This window comes from Cotesia typhae, unplaced genomic scaffold (genome assembly GCF_013202065.1).
Source record: "Cotesia typhae breed Kobodo isofemale line unplaced genomic scaffold, CoteBio_Ctyphae contig_22, whole genome shotgun sequence".
In the NCBI taxonomy this organism is placed as follows: domain Eukaryota; kingdom Metazoa; phylum Arthropoda; class Insecta; order Hymenoptera; family Braconidae; genus Cotesia; species Cotesia typhae.
Window position 1 is genome coordinate 4,056,732 of NW_027423728.1, and position 27,348 is coordinate 4,084,079.

At 26.2% G+C, this 27,348-nt stretch overlaps 3 protein-coding genes and 1 non-coding gene across 10 annotated transcripts in view; 1 reads left to right on the forward strand and 3 right to left on the reverse strand.

Annotated features, from left to right (window-relative positions):
* Mub (poly(rC)-binding protein mub) overlaps nucleotides 1-14,441 on the forward strand; it is a 40,184-nt gene extending 25,743 nt beyond the window's left edge. For 5 of the 7 annotated variants that reach the window (XM_074238316.1, XM_074238317.1, XM_074238315.1 and 2 more), the window contains one exon: nucleotides 1,656-4,378. In XM_074238316.1, coding sequence (XP_074094417.1) covers nucleotides 1,656-2,037 — 382 coding nt within the window. In that variant the 3' untranslated portion in view covers nucleotides 2,038-4,378. Of the gene's footprint in view, nucleotides 1-1,655; nucleotides 4,379-5,391 lie in introns of those variants that run through there. The other 2 variants (XM_074238321.1, XM_074238322.1) reach the window with 1 other exon arrangement.
* On the reverse strand, nucleotides 14,184-17,115 carry LOC141524437 (tubulin alpha-1 chain-like). The gene is made up of 3 exons (XM_074238324.1): nucleotides 16,966-17,115; nucleotides 16,465-16,687; nucleotides 14,184-15,635 (listed from the first exon to the last, which is right to left on the reverse strand). The coding sequence occupies exons 1-3, from the start codon at nucleotides 16,966-16,968 to the stop codon at nucleotides 14,509-14,511; spliced, it is 1,353 nt and encodes a 450-aa protein (XP_074094425.1). The 5' UTR covers nucleotides 16,969-17,115; the 3' UTR covers nucleotides 14,184-14,508.
* A 4,157-nt stretch (nucleotides 17,116-21,272) lies between these two features.
* LOC141524084 (solute carrier family 49 member 4 homolog) lies at nucleotides 21,273-22,051 on the reverse strand. The gene is made up of 3 exons (XM_074237736.1): nucleotides 21,895-22,051; nucleotides 21,467-21,836; nucleotides 21,273-21,400 (listed from the first exon to the last, which is right to left on the reverse strand). Exons 1-3 carry the CDS (start codon nucleotides 21,946-21,948, stop codon nucleotides 21,273-21,275), a joined length of 552 nt encoding a protein of 183 aa, XP_074093837.1. The 5' UTR covers nucleotides 21,949-22,051.
* A 678-nt stretch (nucleotides 22,052-22,729) lies between these two features.
* Nucleotides 22,730-22,802, reverse strand: Trnar-ucu (transfer RNA arginine (anticodon UCU)). The gene has a single exon. It is a non-coding gene; the product is annotated as a tRNA-Arg (tRNA).
* Nucleotides 22,803-27,348: the final 4,546 nt, after the last annotated feature.

Here is a 27,348-nt window from a genome sequence, read left to right on the forward strand (position 1 = left end):
TATATAAATCACGTTCATAAATTTAGAGTTGAATTAAAAAAAAAAATTCACCGTTTAATTTTTTATTTAAAATTATCGATTTCAATTTAAATTAATTTTGCTAATTTTAAATGAAAAAAATCAGATCAATCAATAAACTGCACTCACCGCATGCTTGCACTTTGTTTTTGAATAGTTAATTTAATATTAATTAAATTTAATTGTATCAAATATTGAATCAATCTAATTGAAGCACTGAAACTAAGCAGAGTGCTCATGCGTTAATTATTTCGCTATCGAGTTTCACGAGGATCCTTCTGTATTTTTGTCATCAAACTTCATGTGTCATGAGTCATGTATTGAATTATCTGTAAAAAAAAAAAAAAATTTTATCAATTGCATCCTCACTCAACTCGTTGCAATCAATCGGCAAGGCATTTTCTCTACTCTTTTACTTTTTACTTTAAACTCCATCGCGCATCAAGAGGCCTCTAATCACTACGACAATTTGGTGTCTCGTTGCGCTCTGGATTATTCACACTTTGTTGTCTCGACAACCACCTTTACAATTTCGGAAAATTCAATTACAATAAAAAAAAAGTTTTTTTAAGATTCATTGAAACAAAAACAGTCGAGACTTCAAATGCATGCATTTTTTTAGCAATACTTCTGATTAATTACTTCTGAAAAATTTAAGTAACTATATTATTCAATTTTATTATCTGATTGGTATAAAATAATTAATAACTTTTATTCAAATCTTTTTTATAATATTTTTAATAATTAATTAAAAAAATATTACAAATTTCTATTTTAATTAAAATTTTCTTCGTTTAAAATATTTCTTATGTTATTAATCCATTAAGAAGAATATCAAAATGGTTGTCTGTTAGTGTAACACAAAATGGGACCCGTGACGTCATTAGTAATTAACATCTACCGCCATTTGACGTTTTAAATCTGAGCTTTAAAAGTATTGCATAAAGTTTTGTTTTCTTCTCTTAAAAAATTTTTAAAGTAATTTCTTCTTTATTTTAAAATGATTTGATTACAATAAATAGTTGAAACTGTTCAATTTTAAGTATAATTTTGTTTTTTTTTAAGTAACTTCAGAAAAACTAAAAAAAATTAAAATACAAAATTAATTCTGTGAAGCTTGAAAAAAAAAAATTATTTTTAATATTTAAAAATACGCATACATTTTTTTTTTCAATTGAAAAAAGTAATAAATTCACGATTATAAAGAAGAATATCAAAATGGTTCATTTCTGTTAGTGTAACACAAAATGGCGCCTATGACGTAATTGAAAATTAACGATTGGCGCCATCTAACGTTTTAAAAATGAACTTTCGCGTGAAGATATTTTTTATCAATTACAATAAAAATTTCTAAATAAAAATACCGAAAAAATGATTAGAATTAAAAGAAGTAATTTAAAAATTGAGTATTGCTAAAAAATGATTCACCAAGACTTTTATAATTTAAAGCATAATTATAGTGAAAATAATTATTTTGATCTAATAAACTACTATAATTATTTATAAATAATATAATGAACTATAAACTGATATAAACGTAGATAATTATATAAATATAAAATATAATAAGAATAATGAATAATGAAATAAATAAATCCCACCCTGACCTCTTATATACATTTGTGTCTTTTCCCCAGTGTCGAACTGCAGAAAGCTAACCTAGAGGCCCAAAATACCCAAAACCCTGGCAGCGGTACCACTCCCGGGGCTAGCGGGTCCAGTGCTTCCCCTTCTAATACTACTACCACTGCCTCTCCTTTGGCCAGCGCAATCCCCTTGGCTCAGCTGCTAAGCAAGCCAGGAGCCCTCAACGCCCTATCTAGCCTGACAGCCCTCGGCGGGCTCACGGAGCTGCTAGGTGGCGCTGCTGGCGCGGCAACCGCTACCTTACCAGTCCAGACCACAGGGGTCCACCGTTCCCACAAGACTTTCACTCCACGGCTCCGCAGTCCAGGTGCTCCTGGACCCACTGACTCCGGCAAATTTAAATCTGAAAGGACCAAGTACAATCCTTACTAAATTATCTCAATATAATTACATACTTTTCATTATTATTATTATTATTATTATTATTATTATTATTATCAATAATATTACTTTCTTTTTTGATAATTTTTCACCAAGTCGAGTCCTAGCCTCTATTTTTTCTTATCATTTTCTTTCTAACTATTGATTAATTCAATATAATAATAATAATTAGTAGTAATGACGGTAACACGCTTAGATTTAATGAAAATTATGTTTAAAAAAAAAAATCAAGCTCGTGTGCCAATTGTTGGGAAAAAAAAAATAAGTAATTTAGAAAAATTTTGATTGTAAAAAACGCGAGACGTTTTATCATTTTGTTTTGAATTTATTTTTTAGATTTTTGTGAAGAAATTTCCAAATGAGTTTTGATATTTATTTTTTAAGTACCTTTGTAATTTTTTTTTTTTTTTTTTTTTCCTGTTAAACTAATTAATGTAAGAGAAAAAAGTAAAGTTATAAATTTTGAGAAAATTTTTGTACAAAAAAAAATTGTTTACTGTATGATAGTTTTTTGGTAAACGTTTTGGGTAAACAATTTTATTTGGTCAAGTACATTGAATTACTTGTTATAACTATTAATCATGAAAAAAATGTATTTTTTATCGCGTAGTTATAGTGAGGATATAAATTTTCTTAATTAAATTGTGTGTATTTAAAGTCATGTAATTAATTAATAAAATTTAATATTGATAATTGACTAAGGTTATTAATTAATATTGGTTATTGGACCGCTTTAGACGATAAAATGGCGGATTGTTTTATGTATTAACCCAAAGTCCTTGTACAACGTCAGTGTTTATGATTTTTTTTGTATTGTACACGGAAAGAATAAAATGACATTGAATACTATCCCAGATTATACTCAATGATATCTGTGGTGAAAAAATTTTTAGATAGTAGCTAGAAAAATCTAGTTGATACTGTGTATAATCTGGAGTATAATCATTGTAATCTGGATTATAATCATTATAATCTGGATTGTACTCATTATAATCTGGATTATACTATCTACTATCTAAAAAAAATTTTCACTCAGTATAATCTGAGATGATATCCAGTATCATTTTGTTGTTTCCGTGTAGTATCTAATTATTTTTTTTTAATTCTCCGAAGAGATGTCAATAATTTTTAATTGATAGACTCGCTAGATGGCATCAGTGTATGATTCTGCTCACAAGAAGAATATGATTGATACATAATTTATATTAATGTATTAATTATATTAAATGGAATTTATAATTCTTAATTGTACGAAAAATGATGTTTGTCTAATCAATTTGTACGGTGTGTTTAAAATTTAAATGATTTAATCTAAGCGCTGACGTTAAAAAAATTCTAATCATGTCTGCTCATAAAAGAAGAAATTGAAACATTTTTTCAAACAATTCGTCATTTTAAAATAAATTGGCGAGCTTATAATTATAATTAATAAATATTAAACCATTAATAAGAAAGACAAGTGCGACTCCAGTGAGTTCTATATTAATTAATCATTAAGTTGGTATAAAACTTATGTATAGTAATGATTAATGATTTACGATACTATTAAAGTAGTTTAAGCACATTTTTTAATAATTTGTTTCATATTGCAATAGGAGTCATCCGACAATTTGGTAATTGAGAGTTTAAAATTATCCGATGACTCATTGTTTTAACGTTAAACTTTGGCACGTAATATATCAATACAACTCTTCACAATTTACATATAGATCTTTTAAAATTCTTAAATCGATAGATTGTTTACAATTGAAAATTTTAAGTGTCGGGTGTCCATTGTATCAAGTCAAAGTAATAATTATAAAAGATAAAATAAAAATATAAATTGCGTGCTCAATCTTACAATTAGTAGTGTTCTGAATGGTTTAACCAACCGGGACCGTGAAGAAATCTTTTATATGATTTTTTATTTGATAGTCTGGTTTTATTGCAGTACGAGTGTTATGAAATGTGAAATTAGAATAATAATAATTATAAAAAAATAATTATAATATTTTAATGTAAATCAGTACAGCGTAAGTTAATCAAGACATTATTGTTTTTTTTTTTCTTATTTTACGACTTTTTATATTAATAATAATAATAATAATAATAATAATAATAATAATAATAATAATAATAATAATAATAATATAATTGTTATTATTATTATTATTATTATTATTATTATTATTATTATTATTATTATTATTATTAATATAATTGTAATGTATGGTTAGCAAGTACATTAGGTGAAAGATGATATCTTAATGTGCTTAGCAAGCACTTGGCTAAATTGTATCACTTTGTTGAAGCTAGGCGTGTTTAATACAAAATAAAATTATTTAAAAACGTATTATTAAGATTTTATTTACCTTTATTATTGAAGGTATCGCTTCTTTGTTCGTTGATCAATTAAATAAAAAAAAAAATTTGGCGCGTACGTGGTGGCACCCGGAATTTAGATTGGCGTAGAGGAAAAGTCGTTTTAAACGCTTAGAAGAAAACGGGGTTCGAATCCTGAAGGCATCTTTTTTTTTTTTTTTTTTTTTTTTTTTTTTTAATTAATTAATTGATCAACAACAAGCAAGTAATACTTCATTTAGATATAAGAATGCGCTACGTAAAATAATTTTTTTTCAGATAATTGTCAATCTTTATAAAAAAAAAAAAAAAAATCAAGTTCATTTTTTATATTATCATTTTTGTGTATTTATAGTAAGTACTACGCCTAAGAGTGCTAACTTAATAATTGTGCTAAAGGAATGTTATTATTCGGAAGAATATAAAGTGAGCGAGCGAAAGATCAGTGTAAAAAGAAAAAAATAATTAATGTAAAGAGAGAAAGAGAGGATGTGTCAATTGAATTCAATACACTCAATTCAATTTCAACCAACTATGACCCAGGCTCCTGCCCATCTTCGGTAAGCACCATCCACTCCTCTGTAGTCCTGTTAATCTACTTGTCCTTTTAACCGTTTTTTGCAATCTTTACCTTCTCTACATTAATTTGTATTTAAACAGTTAAAAGTTGTAAACAAAAATAAATAGTTATCGACTCTGAGCTCCTTTAGAACTTTCCTCTTGACCTCTAAATGTTCACACAAGTTTAAACTTTGAACCAGAGTCAATATTCATTATGTTTCATTCTATTTTATTTTAGTTTCTATTTTTTTTTTTTTTCCCAAATTCTATAACTTTTGTATTTTTTTTTTTCTTGATTTAAATTATTCTGAAAAAAAAAGTTACAGAATTTTATTAAAAAAAAAAAAAAAAGCCTCGTGACTTGTAGATATTTTTTTAATTTCTTTTTGTGGTAACTTTTTTTTAAATTTATTAAAAAATAATAACAAAAAATATTTGTTACAGGATATCGATGGAGACCGCAGGAATGGCGATTCCCGCTTACCATTACATCGCACCGAATCATATTGTCAAATCACCAATTCACTAAATTAACTAATTAATGGGTGATTAATAAATATTAATAAAATGAAATTGTTAAGAAGAAATAACGCGTGAAGAAAGAAGAAGTTAACGCTTAACATTTTAAAGGAAGAAAAAAAAAAGAAAAATAAGAATAAGAAAAAAGGACAAAAGAACAAAAGCCGAAAATTGTACAGGAAGATAACCAAAATTAATGGTTAATACAAACGAGAATTAATAACTAATATAAAAGATTAATAAATAAAAAAAAAATAAATAAATTAATAATATGGACATCGCAGTTAAAAACTGCCGATTGGTAAAGGGAACAAGCCAAAGATACGTTAGTTTTCATTTTTATATTTAACAAAAATAATTAACGGGGAGACAAAAAAAAATAAATATATTAATTAATTAATAAAACGAGGTTAAAAAAAAAAATATTAAAAATAAAATCCCAGGAGTCAGTATTTTCTACTTGTCTGCGACTCCGGCGACTGGATAGGAGACGAGTGAACGTTAATGGTGATTAATCATCTATTATTGAGATTAATCATTGATTAATGAATGGTTAATGAATTATTTATTTGAGGATAGATATTTTACACGTGTTATTAATAAAAAATGAGAATTAAAAAAAATAATTCGGACAGACAGGGTTAACCGATAACATTGTAATTATAATTATTATTACATATTATTAATTAATGATAATATCAATAATAATATATATAAATATATATATATATATATATATATATATATATATATATATATATATATATATTTATTATAATTATTAATGAATATTTAAGGTGAAATGTATCGGTGAATTGACGCTTTTAAATAACACAACTTTATCCTCGTTATTTAATAAATTTACGTTTAAATTAGCACCGTTCACGCGTCTCGATAATTTATGTGAAAAAAAAAATAATAAATAAATAATAATAATAAATAAAAGCAAATTATATATTAAAGAATATTAAATATTAATAATAATGATAATTACTGAAGAAAGAAATATTTATTAACTGATAGTTGGTAATTATTTAACTAAAATAAAAAATTAATAATTCGACAAATTAAATTAATGGTATGCTTAAAAGTAATTAATACGGTTTATTACGAGATTATTGATTCGGAGTTATTAATGTAGATGCGTAGCTTTTGCATGCAGAAATTAAATTCGAAATTTAATTATTTAAACCGATGGAGGGGTGGATACTTATTAATTATTATTATTAATTAACTAATGATAGAAAAAGGATTAGAAGTTTATTGTCAAGTAATTAATAATTACTCCGGTTAATAACGAGCTTAAATAATTGTAATATTTATTGGAGATTAACTCGTATAATTCGAACCGGAGATTTTTGAAAAAAAATTTTGTTTTTATTGAATTTTTTTTTTTTTTTTGGTTTTTTGTGGAAAAAAAACCAAAAAAATATGTAGTTTGATAAAGTTGTCACAAAATGGCGGCCTGAAACCGTGTGCACGCATGCGCAGGAGTAATGACTGAGCTGGCGCCATCTAGGGATTTTTTAGGCAGTTATTGTGGAATTTAAGTTTAAAAAATGAACAAATATAAAAATATCATATAAATATAAATATATATATATTATATATACATAAAAATATATAAATATATTTATTATACAATAAATGAATTAGTGAAGAAATAGCGCTATACGAGGATAAGAGTTCAAAGTGCGTTCTCTCATTAGGAGACATTGAAATTAATAATGGAAAGCAGAAAAAGGAAAATCCCCCCTCCGTTTTTGAACTTCATTCTCCTTATCTATGATAAATTATTTATTATTATTATTATTATTATTATTATTACATATTCAAATACGACTGATATTCTTGATAAGCAATTAAGTCTTGTTTTATATATAGTATTTATATTATATTTACTATTATATAATTATTATTACAATTGCTGATTCATATCCGAGTAGCTTCGAAGCAGACATAGAATTACATATCTTAACCTGACAATTAAATAAAAAAAATTTTGTTCTATTGTGCCAATTTGAGCTTCCTTGTCGCCTCAGTTTCTAAAAATTAAATTCTGTGATTTAACAAGGCTTTATTAATGTATTAATTTTAATTGTAAATAAATTTATTTGTTAAATTTTTGTTCGACTGATTTTACAATGACTGTTTTTTAATTTAATACATTAAAATTGTTATTTAAAATTATGTGTTATTATTGTTTTTATAATTAATTGTTTGACTGAAGCTGAGGCGAAATTTCTTCCCAACAAATCTTCCGTTTTAAAAAATACATAAATGTCTTAAAAATTATTGATTAATAATTATTTGCAATAGAATAATTAAATTAATGCAGTCTCTACCAATTATTTTATTGTACGAACAGAGATTATGTCTTTGTAAAATTTCATTGGTTAACAATATGGCGGCGTACTTAATGAATTTATATTGTGTAACCTCAAAAAAATTATAAAGTTGTTATGCCTACAATTATTGTTTTGTTTTAAACTTACTAATTATTATTATTATTATTATTATTAATTTTTATATCAAAATTAAAAGAATTAATTGTTACAAGTAGTTTTTTATAACTTTTGTGTTTAAGGTAGAATATATGTTGTTGAAAAAAAAAAGAAAAAGTAACATTTAAGTATTGTTTGAAGGAAATTATTTGAAAATTAATTAATTGTTATTTAATTGTAAATTATTAAACGAATTATTGTATTAATATTATTTAATTATTGTAGGCCGCGTAACAGTGATACGAAAATTAACAAAAAAAAAATATTACCGCCAAATTGTAAAAAATGACGCCCCCAGAAAATCAGACTAATTTGACACTGAATCCAAAAAATTAAAAAAGTAATTATTTTAAGGAGAATGAATCTAGTGAGATGATTGTGTATCAACAATAAATATTGCTGTGATTAGAATCGGTATCGGTTTATTAGTAAGTAGTTAAGGGCAATTTAAAACAATTAATTAAAATATTTAAAATTATAACGAATGAAAGATACACATCAGTACAGGGCTTTTTAATAATTAATATTAAGGTAGAGTGCATACGCGATTTATCCGCGGCTTATCATTATTTAAAATATTTATTGATTCTGATTAGATTACTAAATTACCGATTTTTTATTAATTAATTAAAAAAATTCATTTAAGGACGACCGTTACCGAATTTATAATTGGCATTTGGTATCAATAATTAACCGGGAAATAATTCACCGATATCATTAATAGGGCCAATTTTAAATAATTAACGACATATCTACACACATATTGTAATGTATAAATAATTTAATTACACCTACAATTAACAAAAGTAATAGCAAAGGGAATAGAAAAGACAAAATAATAACGGTAGATTTAAAACAAACATCACGCGTCGTCTTTTTAATTATCCAGGCTGATTGTAAGCCACCGTATGTTATTATTAATCATAAATATTAATTATCATAAGTAACTAAACAAATAATAATATTAATAATAATTACTGTATTTAAAAAAAAAAAATTAATAATAAGAATTTAATTAATGTAAAAACATTGTAATTGTACGCTTCGTGTGTGCCACGATTTAAATTAGTCGCGATCGCAATGTGCCGAAAGAAAAAACAAATATTGATTTCTAAAATACGTAAACGTGGCACTAATTTTTATTATTATTATCATTTTTATATTTTTAAGTGTTGTAAAATATTTTTATTTATAAAATATATTGTACAACACAAAAATTAATAATTTTTATAATTTTATGGGATTGAAATTAGATACTTGATTTTTTATTAATAAACTAGGTCTAGAAAATAATTTATAAAAAATTACACATCATTTTTTTGAGCCTCTAAAGATGGAATTTTTAAAATAAAATTTTCTAACCATGATTTTTATTTATAAAAAATTACACATAATTTTTTAGAGCCTTTAAAGATGCAATATTTAAAATAATTTTTTCTGACCATAATTTATTAATTAAAAAATTTCTAAAAATGGAATTTTTAAAATAAATTTTTCTGAACATAATTTATTAGTTAAAAAATTTCTAAATTTCAGTGTCATATAAGTTTAACTTTATAATATTTTCTAGGAATGATAAATTATTAAAAAAAATGGATCGTGGCGTAGAGTAATCTATTAGTGCAGGGGCCTTATCCTTACTGCGTGCGATTCTGACAAGGTCTTAATATTTAAATTAATTATTTCAATTTTTGACTCCTAAATTTTTTAATTTTGTAAAGCAAAACCTCAAATTAAAATTATCGTTTTGTATTTCTTCATTATTAATTACCAAAAAAATTTTTTTTAACGACCTTGTCAGCTTCACAACTTATTTTGTAATGCAAGGCAATCAGCTAAGAGATAACTTAGTTTTTATAGACATTGGGTAGCGTCGCGCGACCAATTTATTTTAAATACTCGATGATGATGATGATGATGATGATAATAATTATAATTTAATGTATGAAACAAATCATATAATATTTATTGGCGCTACTAATTATTATTATTATTATTATTTGATATTATAGATAGCGTATAATACTTATAATGGAAATGTGGATTTAGTGCCAAAAGTTGAATAGCGAAATCTCATAGGGAGGAAGTAGGAAAAAAATTTAGCTCAATAGAGTGCCAACCGTATATAGGTGTGCCAAAATATTTCAATTAATTTTTAAAAAGTGTAGTTTTTAATCTGACCTAATTTTGGCCTCTTATCTAAAAGAGGAGTTTTACTATTATTATTTTACTGTCGAGAAATGGATTTTTAATTACAAGAGGCCACTTGAGTCTGGCAATAATAGCTGTTAGGCAAAGATAACATTATTTTATATTTAAAAGTGGATTGAACAGAGCCAACTTAACAAAAGTTGTCACGGTAGCCTACTGCGAGCTTGCGATAAACCACCTGGACTTCCAAAGACCTTAAGCCGATTATAACGGATTAATCTTCAACTATAGGTTTAAAACAATTGAAATTTATTGTATTATTTGGCTTCGATTCACTTTTATTAATTAAATACGCTTTTTTTTTATAAATTTCTTCCATATTTCCGATTATTGTCCTCAAAACCTCAACTTTGGAGATTACAATGACGATTTTGTTCATTAAAATTAATAAATTGACCCAAATTAGTATTTTATCTCTTCCAGAAGGGCAAATTGCACAAACCTGTAAAAAATTAACATAAACAGACTGTTAATTTATTTTTAATTAATGTTTTTGCGTTAAAACTGGCAGAAAACAGCTGTTGCTAAGCGGCCATTTTGTTATCAAGCGGCGCGTTGACAAATTTGAATTCTTTTAAAATTTTAGCGGGTTTTTTTTTAATGCCTTTTCGAAATACAGGGTGTAAAATCAGTATTAAAAAAAATCCTCCTATGAGAAATTCGATACGAATTTATAAAAATTCAGAAAATATTAAATCGAGTGTCACGCGACGCATTAACTTAAATAAAATTGTCGCAGTTATAATAAAATAAATAATAAAGTACATTATTCCAGGGTAAAAGATTTTTTGTAAAATTATCTCGTAAACGCAATATTTATGTAAAAAAACAAATAATTAATTAAAAAAATATTAACAATTATGGGAGAATGATGATGATGATGATGATGATGATTATGAGTAAAGCTAGCAATGTATTAAAGCGTTAACTAATAAAAAATCATTTAAGACGTATGAGTGACTAACTAAATAATTATACATCGTTAATAATTAGAAGCGTAATGTGAGATTTCATTTGCAATTGTATCGTAAACCGGAAATAATATTAAATAAAAATAATTGAAGAAAATATTTAAAACGTATAACTTTTGAAGTATAATGCACCTTTGACAGTAAATAAATTAATAATATTAATTATTGTACTAATTAATAAAGAAAAAAAAAACTTAATAAATAAGAAAACAGCTTTATTAAATAAAAGTAACTACTGTTAACTAGTAAGGAAAATCTAATGAAGTAATGAGGCTTGCAATTGTAAACTTGATTATTCGGCTGAACGAGTGCTTTATCTCATATTCAATAAATAAATAAAATTGTATTCAAATTTATTGTAATCTACACATCACACACAACACACATATCTCTAATTAATTTTTTTTTGTATTTTTATTGGTCAATTGTATCGACATATCGAATATACTTTTGAGGTTTTAAATCTTTAATATACATTTGGAAATTAAAAATTGGTTAGCGCAGCGAGAAAATATTTAAAAATTATTCTAGACTGAGAAAAAATTTATTTAAAAAAAAAAATTAATATTTTTGTGAGATTAAAATTAATTTGTTGGAAATTTTAAACAAATTTATTTCTTGGCTGAAAAAATCAAATTTTTTCTTGAAAAAAATGATTTTAATAAATTTAATAAAATTTTTCAAGTTGTCTATTAAAAATTATTTTTTTCAAAATTTATTTTTTACTAAAAAAATTAATGTGAGAAAAATTTGTATTTCTTCATCTAAAAAATAAAATTTTTGAAAACTTCCAAAAAATTAAATTCTTATAAAAATGCCCACATTTTAAGAAATAAATTTTTTCTCTCAGTGTAAATCAAAATTGTTGAAAAAAAAAAAAAAAAAAAAAATCAATTTATTAATATTAAAAATAATTGCTGTACGATTAAATTATCTGTCCTCTTAAATAAAATGTTAACAAAGTTGCTAAAATTAAAATTGTGATACACCACTATTAACCCAAAAACTCGGGGTCCAATAATCCTCGGAGCATATATATTTTATAATTGCAAAAAGAGGACACGATATAACACACCTTTTTTTAAAATATTAATATTAATAATTAGAATAGTTGTTGGCTAATTTATAGTTATAATTACTTGATATTTTTTATTAATGTTAATTATTATTATCAATAATTTTATTTTAAATTTTTTACTCAAAATTAAAGACACTTTGTTTTGTTATGTCTAATTATTGAAAAATTAATTTTTAATTTTTTAAATTATAATTTAAAATAAATTAAGAATTACCAGTTAATCACAAAAATTAATAATTATTGTAAACGTGAGCCAAAATATATGTTTAGTCTTAAAACTAAAAACAATAAAAAAGAGGGACTGTAAAATGAAAGGTTAATTAATAATTACATAATTATCATTATAAATGAAAATGTATACATCTATAAATATATAAATATATATTAATTCAATTTTTAGATAATATCGAGCTTTTAATAATTAGAAATAATCAGTTTGCTATTTTTTTTCTTAAATAACTTCAAGAAATATTTTATTTAATACTATGTTATTTTTATTATTTCATTATGATTATTATTATTAATAATAATATAAATTGTTTGAACTGTATATAATCACACACATTATTTAAATAAATAAAATACGTACTAATCTCACTATGCGGGACGGCCCGCTGAAGGCGGGAACAAACTTAAAATCTAATCACTTAATAACTCGCGTATTTATTTGCGATAGAATTAATGAAGAATAATAAATAAATACTAATTATTAATTAAAGCTCGATAAGTTTGTAAGGGAAATAATAAAAATGTAAATTTATGAGTAAAGTGTATTTGATTAAGCATAAAAGACAAATTTTTTTAGATATCGCACTATAATATGATATTTAATTACATTAATTATTATTATTATTATTATTATTATTATTATTGTATAAGGAAAATACAATCGTATAGATTTATTGTAATTATAATCGCATTTTTTCTTCTTCATATCTTTCCTAATCTAAAATTCGAAATTACACAGTAAAAAATTTTGCGAAATTCCAAAAAAAAATTTTGTGTTAAATATTTAACACAAAAGTGTTAAATAAACACAAAAAAATGTTAAATATTTAACACAAAAAATTGTTAAATATTTAACACAAAAAAATGTTAAATAGTTAACACAAAAAAGTGTTAAATTTTTAACACAAAATTTTTTGACTCAATGACGCAAAATTTTTCACTGTGTACAAACAGGTTATTAATAATTGACAATTTAATAAATATTGACAGCCGTGGACGTTTATTATTTAAATAATCACAGAATTAAAACGAGCCACTGTTATTTATTAAAATATTCACAAATGTTTGACCATTTTTTGTCAAAAATGAAGAAGAAAAAATTTTAGATGCATATTATTATTATTAATCTTAATATTATGATGATTATTATTATTATTATTATTATTATTATTATTATTATTATTATAATTGGATTAAATAATAATTTAGTGAATATTAATGTAATGTTTGTTTTCGTTATTAAAGTGTGTATATAGCAATACAATCCATGTATATTGTCTTTTTAAATTAAATAATGCCTTTACTTGAAAAATTATTCAACAACTTATTATGTTTATTATTATTATTATTATTATTATTATTATTATTATTATTATTATTGTTATGTACGTTTTCAGGCATAATTTGTCATTGATATTTCACAAAGTCTTTCAAATGGTATATAATTTTTATAGTATTAAATAATTAATATCAATGTGCAAGTGTTCAAATAAATAAAAAAAAACATCCATGATTTTGTTCAATAATCATTTTTTATTTAATTTATTTTAAAATTTTATTCACAGTCTTGTTTTAGAAATTCTATCATGCAAGTGAAATTGCAAAAATTTAATAAAATTATTGTTTTTATGGAAAATTAATTTCTTCAACTCTATATTGGTAAAATAGGACCATAATTCTCTGATAAAAGTCGCCGGAAGTCTTAAATAAAAAAAAAAAAATGCATTAATTTGTATAATATTTATTTTTCATTAAATTTATTTCAAAATTAAAACAGTAATTACTCTTGTATAAAAATTTAAAATTCATATCAATTCTCCGTGCATTTAAAATTCATTAAATTGATGCAAAATTTAGAAAATCTTAATCCAAAAACAGAAGTTAATTAAAATAACTTCTAATCAGACTTAATTAACCATAAAAAAATGCCTTAGACCTAGCAAGGGGTCATTTTGTCTTGTAAAATTTTATCACAACTTTTTTTATAAAAATTCGCATCAACTAACAAAGAAACAAGCCTCAGTAACAAATAAATAAAAAAAATTATAATTTAGTATTCCTCAGCGCCTTCAGCCTCTCCTTCAACAGAGTCAGTTCCAACCTCTTCGTAGTCCTTCTCGAGAGCAGCCAAATCTTCTCTGGCCTCGGAGAATTCGCCCTCCTCCATGCCCTCGCCGACGTACCAATGAACGAAGGCCCTCTTGGCGTACATGAGGTCGAACTTGTGATCTAATCTGGCCCAGGCCTCAGCAATGGCGGTTGTGTTGGACAACATACAAACAGCGCGTTGGACCTTAGCGAGATCTCCCCCAGGTACCACTGTCGGGGGCTGGTAGTTGATACCTACCTTGAAACCAGTAGGACACCAGTCAACGAACTGAATGGTACGCTTGGTCTTGATGGTCGCTATAGCGGCGTTAACGTCCTTGGGGACGACATCGCCTCGGTAGAGCATGCAGCAAGCCATGTACTTTCCGCGACGTGGGTCGCATTTTACCATCTGGTTAGCGGGCTCGAAGCAGGCGTTGGTGATCTCCGCAACTGATAATTGTTCATGGTAAGCCTTCTCCGCGGAAATTACCGGGGCGTAGGTCACCAAGGGGAAGTGGATCCTTGGGTAAGGCACCAAGTTTGTCTGGAACTCCGTTAGGTCAACGTTGAGCGCTCCGTCGAATCTCAACGAGGCCGTGATCGAAGACACTATTTGCCCGATTAGACGATTTAGGTTGGTGTATGTTGGGCGCTCGATGTCCAAATTGCGTCTGCAAATGTCGTAAATGGCCTCGTTGTCGACCATAAACGCGCAATCGGAATGTTCCAATGTGGTGTGAGTCGTCAGGATCGAGTTGTATGGCTCGACCACCGCTGTTGATACCTGGGGCGCGGGGTAGATCGCGAATTCAAGTTTTGATTTTTTACCATAATCGACCGACAGTCGCTCCATTAGAAGCGATGTGAACCCAGAACCAGTACCGCCGCCAAAGGAATGGAATATTAAAAATCCTTGCAAACCGGTACATTGGTCGGCCAATTTACGGATTCTGTCTAACACCAAATCTACTATTTCTTTACCGATGGTGTAGTGTCCTCGAGCATAATTGTTTGCTGCATCTTCTTTTCCGGTTATCAATTGCTCGGGATGGAACAGCTGGCGGTAAGTTCCAGTACGTACTTCGTCTGAAAATAATTTTTTTAAATTAAATTTAGTTATTTTTATACAGAAAATAAGTTTTAAAAAACGCCACAATCAATCAATATCGATAGGTTGATTTCTTAAGAAAATTTGGAAAATTTAAAAGCGCATGACTGATAATGTTCATTTAATTATTAAATATTAATAAAATAAAGAATGTGAAAAAAAAATATAAAAACAGCTAAAATAGCACGATAATGTGCAAATTGAACTCAATTAATGTATTTTTTTGCAAGTTACAGTGTTTTCAGAGTTTCATACATGACGGAGAATTTTTTGACCTACTTTGATTTTTTTTTCTATTTCTATTGCACTAAATCAATTTTTAAAAAGTGTAAAATTAATTTCTGTTAAATAATCTTGACAATACTATGCAAAATGTATTGATTCCGTGAACTAACAAGACTATTATAATTAAAATAGTTGTCAAAATGATTTAAAAAATAATTTAAAATAAAAAAAAAATTTTAAATGCTTAATATTTTCAAAATGACTGACGAACTGGCTCTTAATATCTTTAAACTTGATCAAATTATTTATCATAAGAATAATAAATAATTTAACAAAGCAAAACAAAGAAGATAAAATTTTTTTTAAATTACTATAAAAAATCGTCTGCAATAGATAGATTTCTAAAAAAATAAATTGTTCAGTTGCGAAAATGGTTAAAGAACCGCAGAGTGGGGACAGGAGGGGATAAGGATGCTCTCAGTGGTTAACGAAGCTCCGGAGAGGGAATAAGGGCGCTCTGACTGGTTAACCAGGCTCCGTAGAGGGGATAAGGGCCTCCGACTTAGTAATTTTCCAACTTACCGACAACAGTAGGCTCCAAGTCTACGAAAACAGCTCTGGGTACGTGTTTTCCGGCTCCGGTTTCACTGAAAAACGTGTTAAAACTGTCGTCTCCCCCGCCGAGCATTTTGTCTGAGGGCATTTGCCCGTCCGGCTGAATTCCATGCTCAAGGCAGTACAGCTCCCAGCAAGCGTTACCGATCTGAACTCCTGCTTGCCCGACGTGGACTGAGATACACTCACGCTATAAATAACATACCGCATTAATTAATTTACTCTTTAATTAAACCGTACACAGAAAAAAATTCACAGAAATAAAAAAAATTCTGATAATTTATAAAAAAAAAAAGAATTTTTTTTTTTTAAAGGAAATTTTGTACAAAAAAAATTTTTTTATCTGTGTTTAAATTTGTTAAAAAAATTCCCAGTATAAAATAAATCCAGTGTGTCATTAAAAAAAATATCTAAAAATAAATTTATCCCACGTGGCACTTAAAAAAAATATAAAAAATAATAACTTACCATTTTTTTAATAAAAATAAGATCAAGATCCAATCACTAATCACAAAACTGTAATAAAATATTAATTACAAAACTCCGTTATATATTTATATATTTTTGGATGTATAAATATATATATATATATATATATATATATATATATATATATATATATATATATATAATTAATGGTGAAGAATGTAGAGATAAAAAAACAGAAGTTGCCGACGATTGAAACGTTCTAGTACGTTCTGGCTTGGTTGGTCTCACCGCGGTACTTTTATAGCCTCGGTGACCCCACTTTCTCGTTACCCAGCTCCACGCGACTTATTCTTGAAATTAAATAATTTAAATACCTTAATTTTTAACTCCATTCAATAAATTAATTACAAATCCTAATTGAAATTATTTTTATCTTCACTATAATTTTATTTTTTATCCCTAACATTTTTGTAAAATTATAAAATTATAAAAGCAGTGAAATGAATTTTTTGGTGATGATAATTTACAATAAAAAAATAATTAGAATGTACCAGTGAACGAATTTAGAATTCTTGTACCTAGAGGAATACCTTTGACTTAATAAAATGAAATAAACATAGTCCTTGTTTCCGCTGCGTCGAGACAACGTCTAAAAATAGTTAAAAGGCGCACACTTATATACATTATACATATAAATATATATATATATATATATATATATATATATATATATATATATATATATATATATATATATATATATATGAGTAATGAAGAATATGCTCTTTATATTATGCGTCCAACGAACTTCTTCCCTGGAAAATCAAGTTGGTATTTATTATTAATACTGAAATAGTTATTAATTAAAATTTAACTACAACTCGGTTGTAATAATAACTATTGCACGTAATAAAAATATATTTTAACGTCCGAATGCACAAACAGTTATTCTGACACGGTTCATGAAGGGGCCGATAACCTGGAGTGCCCGTGAAATTAAACGAATTTATTATTAATTTTGTTGCTAATGGTAGTAATATTTTAAGCTAAAAATTAGAATTTTTTTTTTTAATTTCAGAGATAAAATGAGATTTAACGTAATGTGGATTAAAGTATTATTAAATATCTAATTACGAGTACTGTACCATATACCAGTGTCATTGAATAAGTGACGTCAGACTGCTAGTGAGTACCATTTACGGCGATGAGGTCAGGCAGGCGGGAGCAACATGTTTTTTATTTTGTTTTTGTCTTTTTTTCAACTGAAAACCCACGCTGGAGAAATAAAGGAACGTATGTATGTATGGATAAATGTATTGTTGAGGAAGTTAAATATTATTTTTTTGTTATTGCTGTACTAGATGTACTGAGTATGTAGGGATCGCTTTGTCTGGAGGCAGACAAATAATTAAGTTAAGAGACTCTAGTCAGACTCAAGACAATTTCTGTATGTGTATTATATGTAGGATATTGCTGGATGTCATTTTACTTTGTGGAGTACATCGTATGGAGAAAATTCGGGATAAGCAATGGCAAAAATCGTGGGGATATATTTAACTTTTTTTTTTTTTTAAATATCGATTCGCGAGTATTTACTTACATGGGGTTCCAATGACAAGTGAAAGTTTCTTTTTTATATTAATCGGTTTGGTTTTGTTTTTTATTTTAAATAATTAGATTTATTGTTTTGGAATTTTGTAATGTTTATTGTTTTTTTACAAATTATTGTAAAATATTATTTTTTAAATTAATTTTGTTAAATTGCACTGTACTTTTTTAACTATTGACGTTTTTAAAGATATAAGCTCATCCCGATGTTACTCTCATCAAGAGCTTTCATTTGAGTACCCACATGCATTTTATATATATTTTTCATATATACATATATATAATATATATAAATATATGAAAAATTGATGTGGGTACTTAAATGAAAGGTCTTGATGAGTGTAACATCGGGATGAACTCATATTTTTAAAAATTTCGATCGTTCACAAGATACAAAAAAATTTTCTAATTATGTGTCTAGAGATAGAGCATTTTCGAATGCACCCTAAATACTTATCATTAAAAATTGACTATTGGTGAAAATGATATAAAACCTTGAAAAGGCACAACTCCAGGTCAAGACCTTTATAATGATACCAAATTTAACCACAAAAATCCATTTTATCATATAAAAACACTGGCCACAAAATTCTGCTTATACAATTAATAATATCGATAATAAATAAAATTTGTTTATTAAAAAAATTTATAAAATTAAAAAACAATGATGTTAATTTTAAGGTGATAAGAGTTAAATTTTTTTATCATATTTATTATGATTCATTGTTTTTGAATTTTTTTATGTTTATTGTTTTAAAATATTTTTTTTAAATAAAAAATGAAGTTTATTTACAAAAAAAATTTATAAAATTAAAAAAAAATTGTTTTATTTTTAAGAAAACGATAAGATTCAAATTTTTTAATCAAATTTATCAGGATTTATTATTGTGATATTATATAATTTGTTTTGCCGGTACAAATTATGGCATTATATTATTTAAAAAAAAATTAAATGAATTTATTATTGAAAAATTTTGTAAAATTAAAATGATATTTTTTTATATTATATCCATGACTTTTAAAATTATTTTTTGCTAGAATCAATAAACATTTTATTATATTATACAAAAATAATAACGTCATCTGTCTAAAATAACGTAATTCATTCCTTATTTTAATGTTAATTATTCGAGCGATTTAACATTAAAAAATTTACTCTCAAAATTCTTGATACAAAAAAGGTCATTTAATTAGTTAATCATGAGAAGATATTAATAGAAAATAAAATAATTTAAAAATTTATCAGTCATATATTGATTATGCACAATAATTATTCATGACATGTAGTAAAAAAACAATATAAATATATATTTTTAGTTAAGAGTACCGAGTCTACTTGCAATTGAATCGAGAGTTTCAAGAGTTTGCAAGGAGATATAACATAATACATACAACATATAACATAAGAAGAAGTCAGCCTTATATGGTTGGAGAAACCGTGACGTTATTCAGAATAGAAGGAGAGTAGGCCGAACGGTTTACGTGTAGTAATATATAAATATAAGAAATGTGCGTGTAAGTGTAAAATGCACTCAAGATCCTCGCCCACGGGGAATCACGATTCAATGACGCCTGCAAATGTTTAAATAAATATATTTTATACCAACAAATATAAAAACATTAATTATTATCTAAAGAGACGATTTTTTTCTATAAATTCAGTTAATTGAAATTCAATTAATTATGTTTTATTTTTGTTATCATTTTAGGTCGTTTTCAAGCTCATCAAGTCATTACTTATGACTTTATGAGATTAACTATCAATATGATAAGTACATAGCTGTGAAGATGTACTGGATTGATTTTATTTATTATTTATATGTTATTGTGATATAAATAAATTAGAATGAAAATATTACAATGTAAATTATATTATATATGTTGTACATGTTAGAAATAAGTCAGAAGAAGTCTGGTCATGCTTCGATTATTTAGGAGCTGGAGCATGACGAAAGACAGATAAAATTCTCAACTATTATCATCATATACTATTGAAAGTTATTCTTCAATGTAAGGCTGCTGGCTATATGTATGCTCAATTATTTTTTTATTTTAAATACTTGCCAACCTTCTTCCTCTCTCTACGCTTTATGGGAGGAAGTTTTTTTTTTTAATTAATTAATAATAATAATTTTAAAAATTATTATTATTATTATTATATTTTATAAATTAAAAATAATTTTATCTAATATTAAAAATTTAATTAAATCTTTTAGTATTAAATTAGAACAAGTTATTGTTATAAATCAAATAGAAAATTTATAATATCAATGAATAAAAATTCGTAATCTTTTATTCAACAATTAACCACTGAAAATAAAAAAAAAAAAAAGTATGACTAAAATCTATAAATACAACTTGGTTTTTGTTGATAAAAATTTATCGCTTATTTTTACAAAATAAATTCATAAGTTGACTTATTTAATTTTAAGATAGTAAATAATTTATTTAAAAAATAACATAAGATATTTTTGAAATTAATAACTTTAAATTACTATTTACTGTGATAAAAAAAATTTACAGCATCAAAAAATATTACAGATTTAAAATTCTTCATGATCCAGAACCTAGAGTCACCGAACGGTTGATTTTAAAACTAAAATTAAAGAATTACTCTCAAGGTAACAAAAAAAAACTATTGAGTAAAATATAAAATTTTAAAAAATATTCTGATAATTTTTATTCAACTATCAATAAATAAAAACATACTAAACAATAATATTTTATATTTAAAATTTTCAGGAAATATTTTCAGAAACAAGCTGACTTTCTCGCTTAGTGCGATTGTATTGTTCTTCAACGCAAATAATGAAAATGGTGGATACACAAATGCTAGCAAATACTAGACAAGTTGACCATCTTCCACCTAAAATTAAAAGAATGAAATTAAAAAATTTTTTTATTTATTTAATTTTTAAAGAAGAATATTTACCCATTCCGGGAATGCAGTAAGACAAGTAAAATATCATCCCCACGATGTTCGACATAAAAATCATGTAGCCTCCGACGATGGCTTCGGAAATTGGGAAGGATATTTCGGAGGCCAACTCCAGGTAGAGCGCAGAAGTTGACCAGTTTGTAGATATTCCAAGTACTACTGCTGCGTAAAGCTCGTATCTATTAAAGGGCAATACCTTGCAATCGAGGAGAATTATCCAGAGGAACATAACTGATGATATCACCAGAAGTCCTGATATTGCGAGTTTTAGGTGTCCTTGGAATATATCCGTCATTCTTGATACTACCAGGCAAAGGATGCTACTCAGAACTATTGTCCAAAATCCTAGTTTGTCAGCTTCTCCCTGTAAGTGTGTTATCACTATTAGTATCAATAAAAAAAAATTTTATTAATGTAATTACCGATGTTATGGTTCCAAAAGCCATTGTAATCATCGCTAACCACGGACCTGTCATACCTTGTGTCAATGCAGCAGAGAGACAAAGAAACCACAAATTTTTATTCCTAAATCATAGAAAAAATTTTTTATTTAAATTTAATATTTAAAAAAAAAATAGCAATTTCGCTTCATTAAATAATGAGTTTTGCTTAATTGCACTGTATTTTTTTAATTATTGACGTTTTTGAAGATATAAGCTCATCCCGATGTTACTCTCATCAAGAGCATTCATTTGAGTACCCACATAAATTTTTCATATATTTTCCATATATACATATATATAATATATATAAATATATGAAAAATTGATGTGGGTACTTAAATGAAAGGTTTTGATGAGTGTAACATCGGGATGAGCTTATATCTTTAAAAATGTCAATATTTCACAAGATACAAAGTCATTTCTTAATTATGTTAAAAAAAAAAATTTCTTAAAAAAGCTTGACAGGCAGAAAAATCATCCTAAAAAATAATATATTTCCAAAGACTAATACGGAAGATGCAAAATTCAATTATGTCAGATTGTACCTTTAGTTATAAAAATAAAGAATGTTTATATTATAATACTGAACATACTAAATATTTTTGTAAAACATAATTTTGATATAAATAAAACTCATATCTATCAATTAAAAAAAAAATTAAAATTATAATTGAATTTATCATTTAAATTGATAAGACTGCTAATATTTTCATTATTTAAATATTTACTTTACAATAACAATTATTATTTTAATTAATTTTTCTATTACTTTTAATGAGAATAAATGAAATATTCAATTTAAAAAAAAAGTTGTCATCCCTTGTGGGGATCGAACCCACGACCTTTGGATTAGAAGTCCAACGCGCTATCCTCTGCGCCAAAGGGACTTTCGCAGGTTGAGATTCTAAATAGTCTTACTTAAACTTAGCCTTAATTTTGATCCTTAAAATCATAAATTATTTTCTTAAAATATAAATTATTTACTTGATCAATTTAATTAAAGACTCCGAAAGCCCAAGCGTCGAAACCTGGATGTTTGAGTTGGATATTTGCGACTGCTTAGAGAAGCACGTGAGAATGCCGATCAATACCAAGCACTGTACAACGAACTCTGTAAGTAATTCAAGCGTCATTAATACGAATCACACGCATATAATTAAAACAAAAACTTATATACCGATTCTCATTAAAGACATGATTTGTATTTGAAGAGTAGTTTGATAAACGGACGTTTCTGCGGGAATGGCGCTGCGGTTTTCTCCGGTCCAATTGAAAGACATTCCAGATAGCGGAAACATCCGATAAATATGAGCTGATTTTTGGCTACGCAAAGAAATAGTATTATTGACATGATTAATTCCCACTAATTCTGGTCCCAGGACGTAGGAAATTGCCATGCCAACTTGGCTTGCAGCTGATGAAATTCCAGTGGCTGTTGTTCGCTCTCCAGTTGAAAACCAGACCGCTGATACTAGCGCTGTTGCGGGTCCTATTATCACTCCGGATAATCCGTTAACTATTGCTGCGATGTGAGCGGTTCTGTTTTTTTTTATTAAAAATTTATAATTTAATAATGAAAAATTTAGTAGCAGGTTTTTATTTTTTTTAGGAAAAATATCGCACCTACGTGGTGAAGATTGTCGCTTGCATGGAAAGACAACGGATGAAAGTCGCGAGTGTCGACAAGATAGCGGCTAGCTTTAATGGCGTTGATAGATCTGTTTGTGGTAATTTATTATGCATTAATTTTTTTTTATTCATTGACAATTAATAAATCTATATATATATATATATATATATATATATATATATATATATATATATATATATATATATATATATATATATATATATATATATATATATATATATATATATATAAAGGAGACTTTCTATAGATATAGTCACTCATCACGATATCTCTAGAACTATAAGACCTAGAGACTTGAAATTTGGCTGGAATATTCCTTTCGCTAAGTAGAGGTCAGCTAAGAACGGATTTTACAAAATTTCACCCACAAGGGGGGTTGCGAGGGTGGGTATTAACAATCAAAATTTTTAATTTTCAAGCTATAACTCTCACAGACTCCAAATTTTGTAGGAATTTTCGGTAAGTGATGAAAAAATAATTTATGAACGAATTTTACGATATTCTACCCCAAAGAAGATTGCGGGGGCGTTAATAATGAAAAATTCCCGTTTTTAAACTATAGCTTCTACCGAATCCAAATTTGGTAGGAATCTTCTGTAAAAGATGTAGAAAAAGTCCATGGGAAAATTTTACGATAGCTCATCTCCCAGGGGTTTGCGAAGGTGGGTGTTAACATTAAAAATTTTTAATTTCCAAGCTATAGCTCCTAAAGACTCCAAATTCTCATTTCAAATTTTTTTCTTCGTGTCAATTATTATTCATTTTGGAAAAAAAGCCACGCAAACATTATAATGATTGCACATTGAAAGTTACAATGAATATTAGCTGGAATAATTACATGGATAAAAGGTATATGCTAATTCGATGAAATTTGGAATTTGTGAAAGTCAAAACAATACTCTGATTAAATTTCAAGTTTAGATCTAAAAATACAATTCTATAAAATGCCCAGCGAAGCGGGCAGGTAACAGCTAGTAGTTAATAACTATGTCGTTTTAGAATAATTAATAAATGATTATAAATAAAATAAAAATTAACTTGAATCAAAAAAATAATTTTGAACTTTGAAAAAAAAATTTAATTCAGTCAAGTAAATTTTGATGAACTTGATCTTTTTTATTTGAGTAGAAAAATTCTTAAACTAAGAAATTTTTCGTGGTTTAAGTAAATTTTACTTGATTTGAGAATTTTTCGTCTTGATGGAAAACATTGAAGCTCTTAAAAATTATTTTCTTGTTTCAATAATTTTTTTCTTGATTCAAGTAAATTTTTTTCCGTTTGAAAATATAAATTATAATTTATAAATATATAGAAAGTTAAAAACCTGTTTCGTTAAGCAGCCAACAACAAGGCAAACAACAAGTCAAATAAGTGATACACCCCCAATTAGAAATAAGTGCCAACGAATTTTTATTCCAGTTAGGAAAAGCTTCAATAACCGATTTTCCAATTGGGCCCCACGTGTTCCAGACACAACACTGCGTACTGTTGAGCGCACAAAAAAGTCCCAAAGCGGCCCATCGTCGTTTCAATGACTTACTCTCGTTTTTAATCAACAACTGTCTTCCTTCTTTCGAATCGCTAAACTCTCTTTCCATCTGCACACTGTATCTTATAGTTGACATCCCTTCAAAGTTCAAATAGTTTTAAAATAATTTACTTTATTTTTTACAAGAGCTTCTTACTTGGACGTAGCTTCCATTCTTTACTCTTCTTCCGGCTCCTACCATCTGAAGTTGTTGACAGTAAATTTTTCGACTCCATTTTTTGGTTTATAAATTAGCCATAAATTGTAGTAGAAGTCTTGAAAAAAATTTTACTGTCAATTAATTGATTGATTGATTGATTCTTTAAAACATTTTGAGGTTTTGTAAGTTCATAGATGAACCTCAATTTATTTAACTTCAAGACAGTCATTTATTTATTTATTTATTTATTTATACAATCTCTAGCTATCAATTGCTCGCTTCGCTGGGCTTGAGTTAAAATTTGTTTATGTTTTTTAGTAAAACATTTTTGAATTTCCCGCCAAGAAAATTGAAAATATTAAAAAAAATCGGGAAGTTATTGGTTTTACTAGCAATTTTTTTCCGTGTAAATAAATGTTCAAAAAAGAATAATGAATAAATCATTGAATTTTTTAATTTATAAAAAAGATTTTTTTATTTGTAAGTATAGATTTTATGTGATAAAATTTTGCATTTTTTTTTTAATTAATTAAATGAAAAAAATTTTATTATTAAGACACTAAATTAAAAAAAAATGTTTAACAGTTAAACTTTAAACTTTAACTATAACATAGCTATTTATATTAATTTGAATGTTTGGTTATATAATTCTCAGCTTCATAAATTTTTGCCTGTAGTTGATAATAATTATCGACAATGTTAAAGTACGATCCAAGTAAGTTAACTGCCAGAATAAATTTGTTTGTATTATTCACTTGAATAGTAGTCGCTTCAGCGTCAAATATTGAGATTCCAAACAAATATTTCTTGTGATAGTTGTCAACAGCTTCACAAATAATTGGACTTCCATAAAAACTCTATTAAAAATGAATGAAAAAAATTAGTGTATGATAATTTTACGAATAAGCAACAATAATTAAATTGAAATGATAAATAATTTAAATACTTACCACAGCTACTTTCAATTTAGTATCATATTCGGTAGAAAATATTATTCCATCTCTATCTTTGATTAATTTTTCAGCCTCATAAGCTTCAATCGATACTAAATTGTTTTTACAAATATAAATATCATACGATGATTTGTTAAATCCTAAAATTTTAAATTCATACTTTTTAATTTTTTAATTTTAAACCTTTTTTTTAATTTTTTTATTAAATATTAAGCTACGGAGATTGAATTTACAAATTTTCAGCAAGTTTTAAAAATTTGAGTACTTCGCGTAGATCTCCTTAACTCTTATCAATAAAAACTTTCAATTACTCTTATCAATAAAAAATGAAATTAAATTCTAGAAATAAACTTTTATCATAAATACCTTAAAATAAAAAAAAACTAAATTATAATTGATAAAATTCAAAACTTACTACTCGAGCAAAAATTATACTTCCATCGGAAAATCGAACATTTGGACCTGTTAATTTCGCTGTAATTTCCAGTTAATTGAACTCCGCTAAAAGCGGGGTTATTGATAGCGTAATAGAAGGGTTTTTCGAGAGTCAAAAGTGCGTAATCACTAAAGTAAAATTCGAAAGTGTCCTCAGAGTTTGGTAAAAATATTTTTTTTTGCGAATTTGTCCTTACAATTAATCATACCGCTAGTACAGTTAGCTCTCACAAGTAGGTCGCTTGCTTTTCTTCTGAAATTTTGTAAATTTTTATTTCATATTTAATTATAATTTTCAATTAAAAAATTATTTAATTTTAGAGTAGCTAGGACTTACCCTGATATTGCCAGCGCTGATGTTAATATGATTTGCGGACTAATAACAAACCCGTAACTAATGTCTGCAACAATAGTCATTAACATATTGTAGAAAATGATGTCATTTTTTATTTATTTATTTATTCTGATAATACGAAATTAAATTTAATTCACATTTGAAGACTAGTGTCAATTGCGTATCAACAATAAATAGTTTATTACAAAATAAAGTTAAAATTAAATCATAATTTAACAAACAAGAGAAAAATTATATTATATAATGTAACGTCACGCTTCATAGAAAAAATTGGAAAAATTACAGTTTCAGATTGTAATTATTACAGATTTTGTAAGAATTGCATTGTAAAATGTAAATATTTTATTGAAA

Bases quoted from the DNA above. Each gene is read 5' to 3' on its own strand.
- LOC141524437 (XM_074238324.1), bottom strand. The intron at 15,636-16,464 runs GTAAGTTGGAAA...AATTATTTTCAG, and splicing joins CTTGGAGCCTACTGTTGTCG to ACGAAGTACGTACTGGAACT.
- LOC141524084 (XM_074237736.1), bottom strand. From the start codon at position 21,948: ATGACAGGTCCGTGGTTAGCGATGATTACAATGGCTTTTGGAACCATA. The intron at 21,837-21,894 runs GTAATTACATTA...ACACACTTACAG, and splicing joins CTTTTGGAACCATAACATCG to GGAGAAGCTGACAAACTAGG. The intron at 21,401-21,466 runs GTAAATATTCTT...TTTTAATTTTAG, and splicing joins TTACTGCATTCCCGGAATGG to GTGGAAGATGGTCAACTTGT.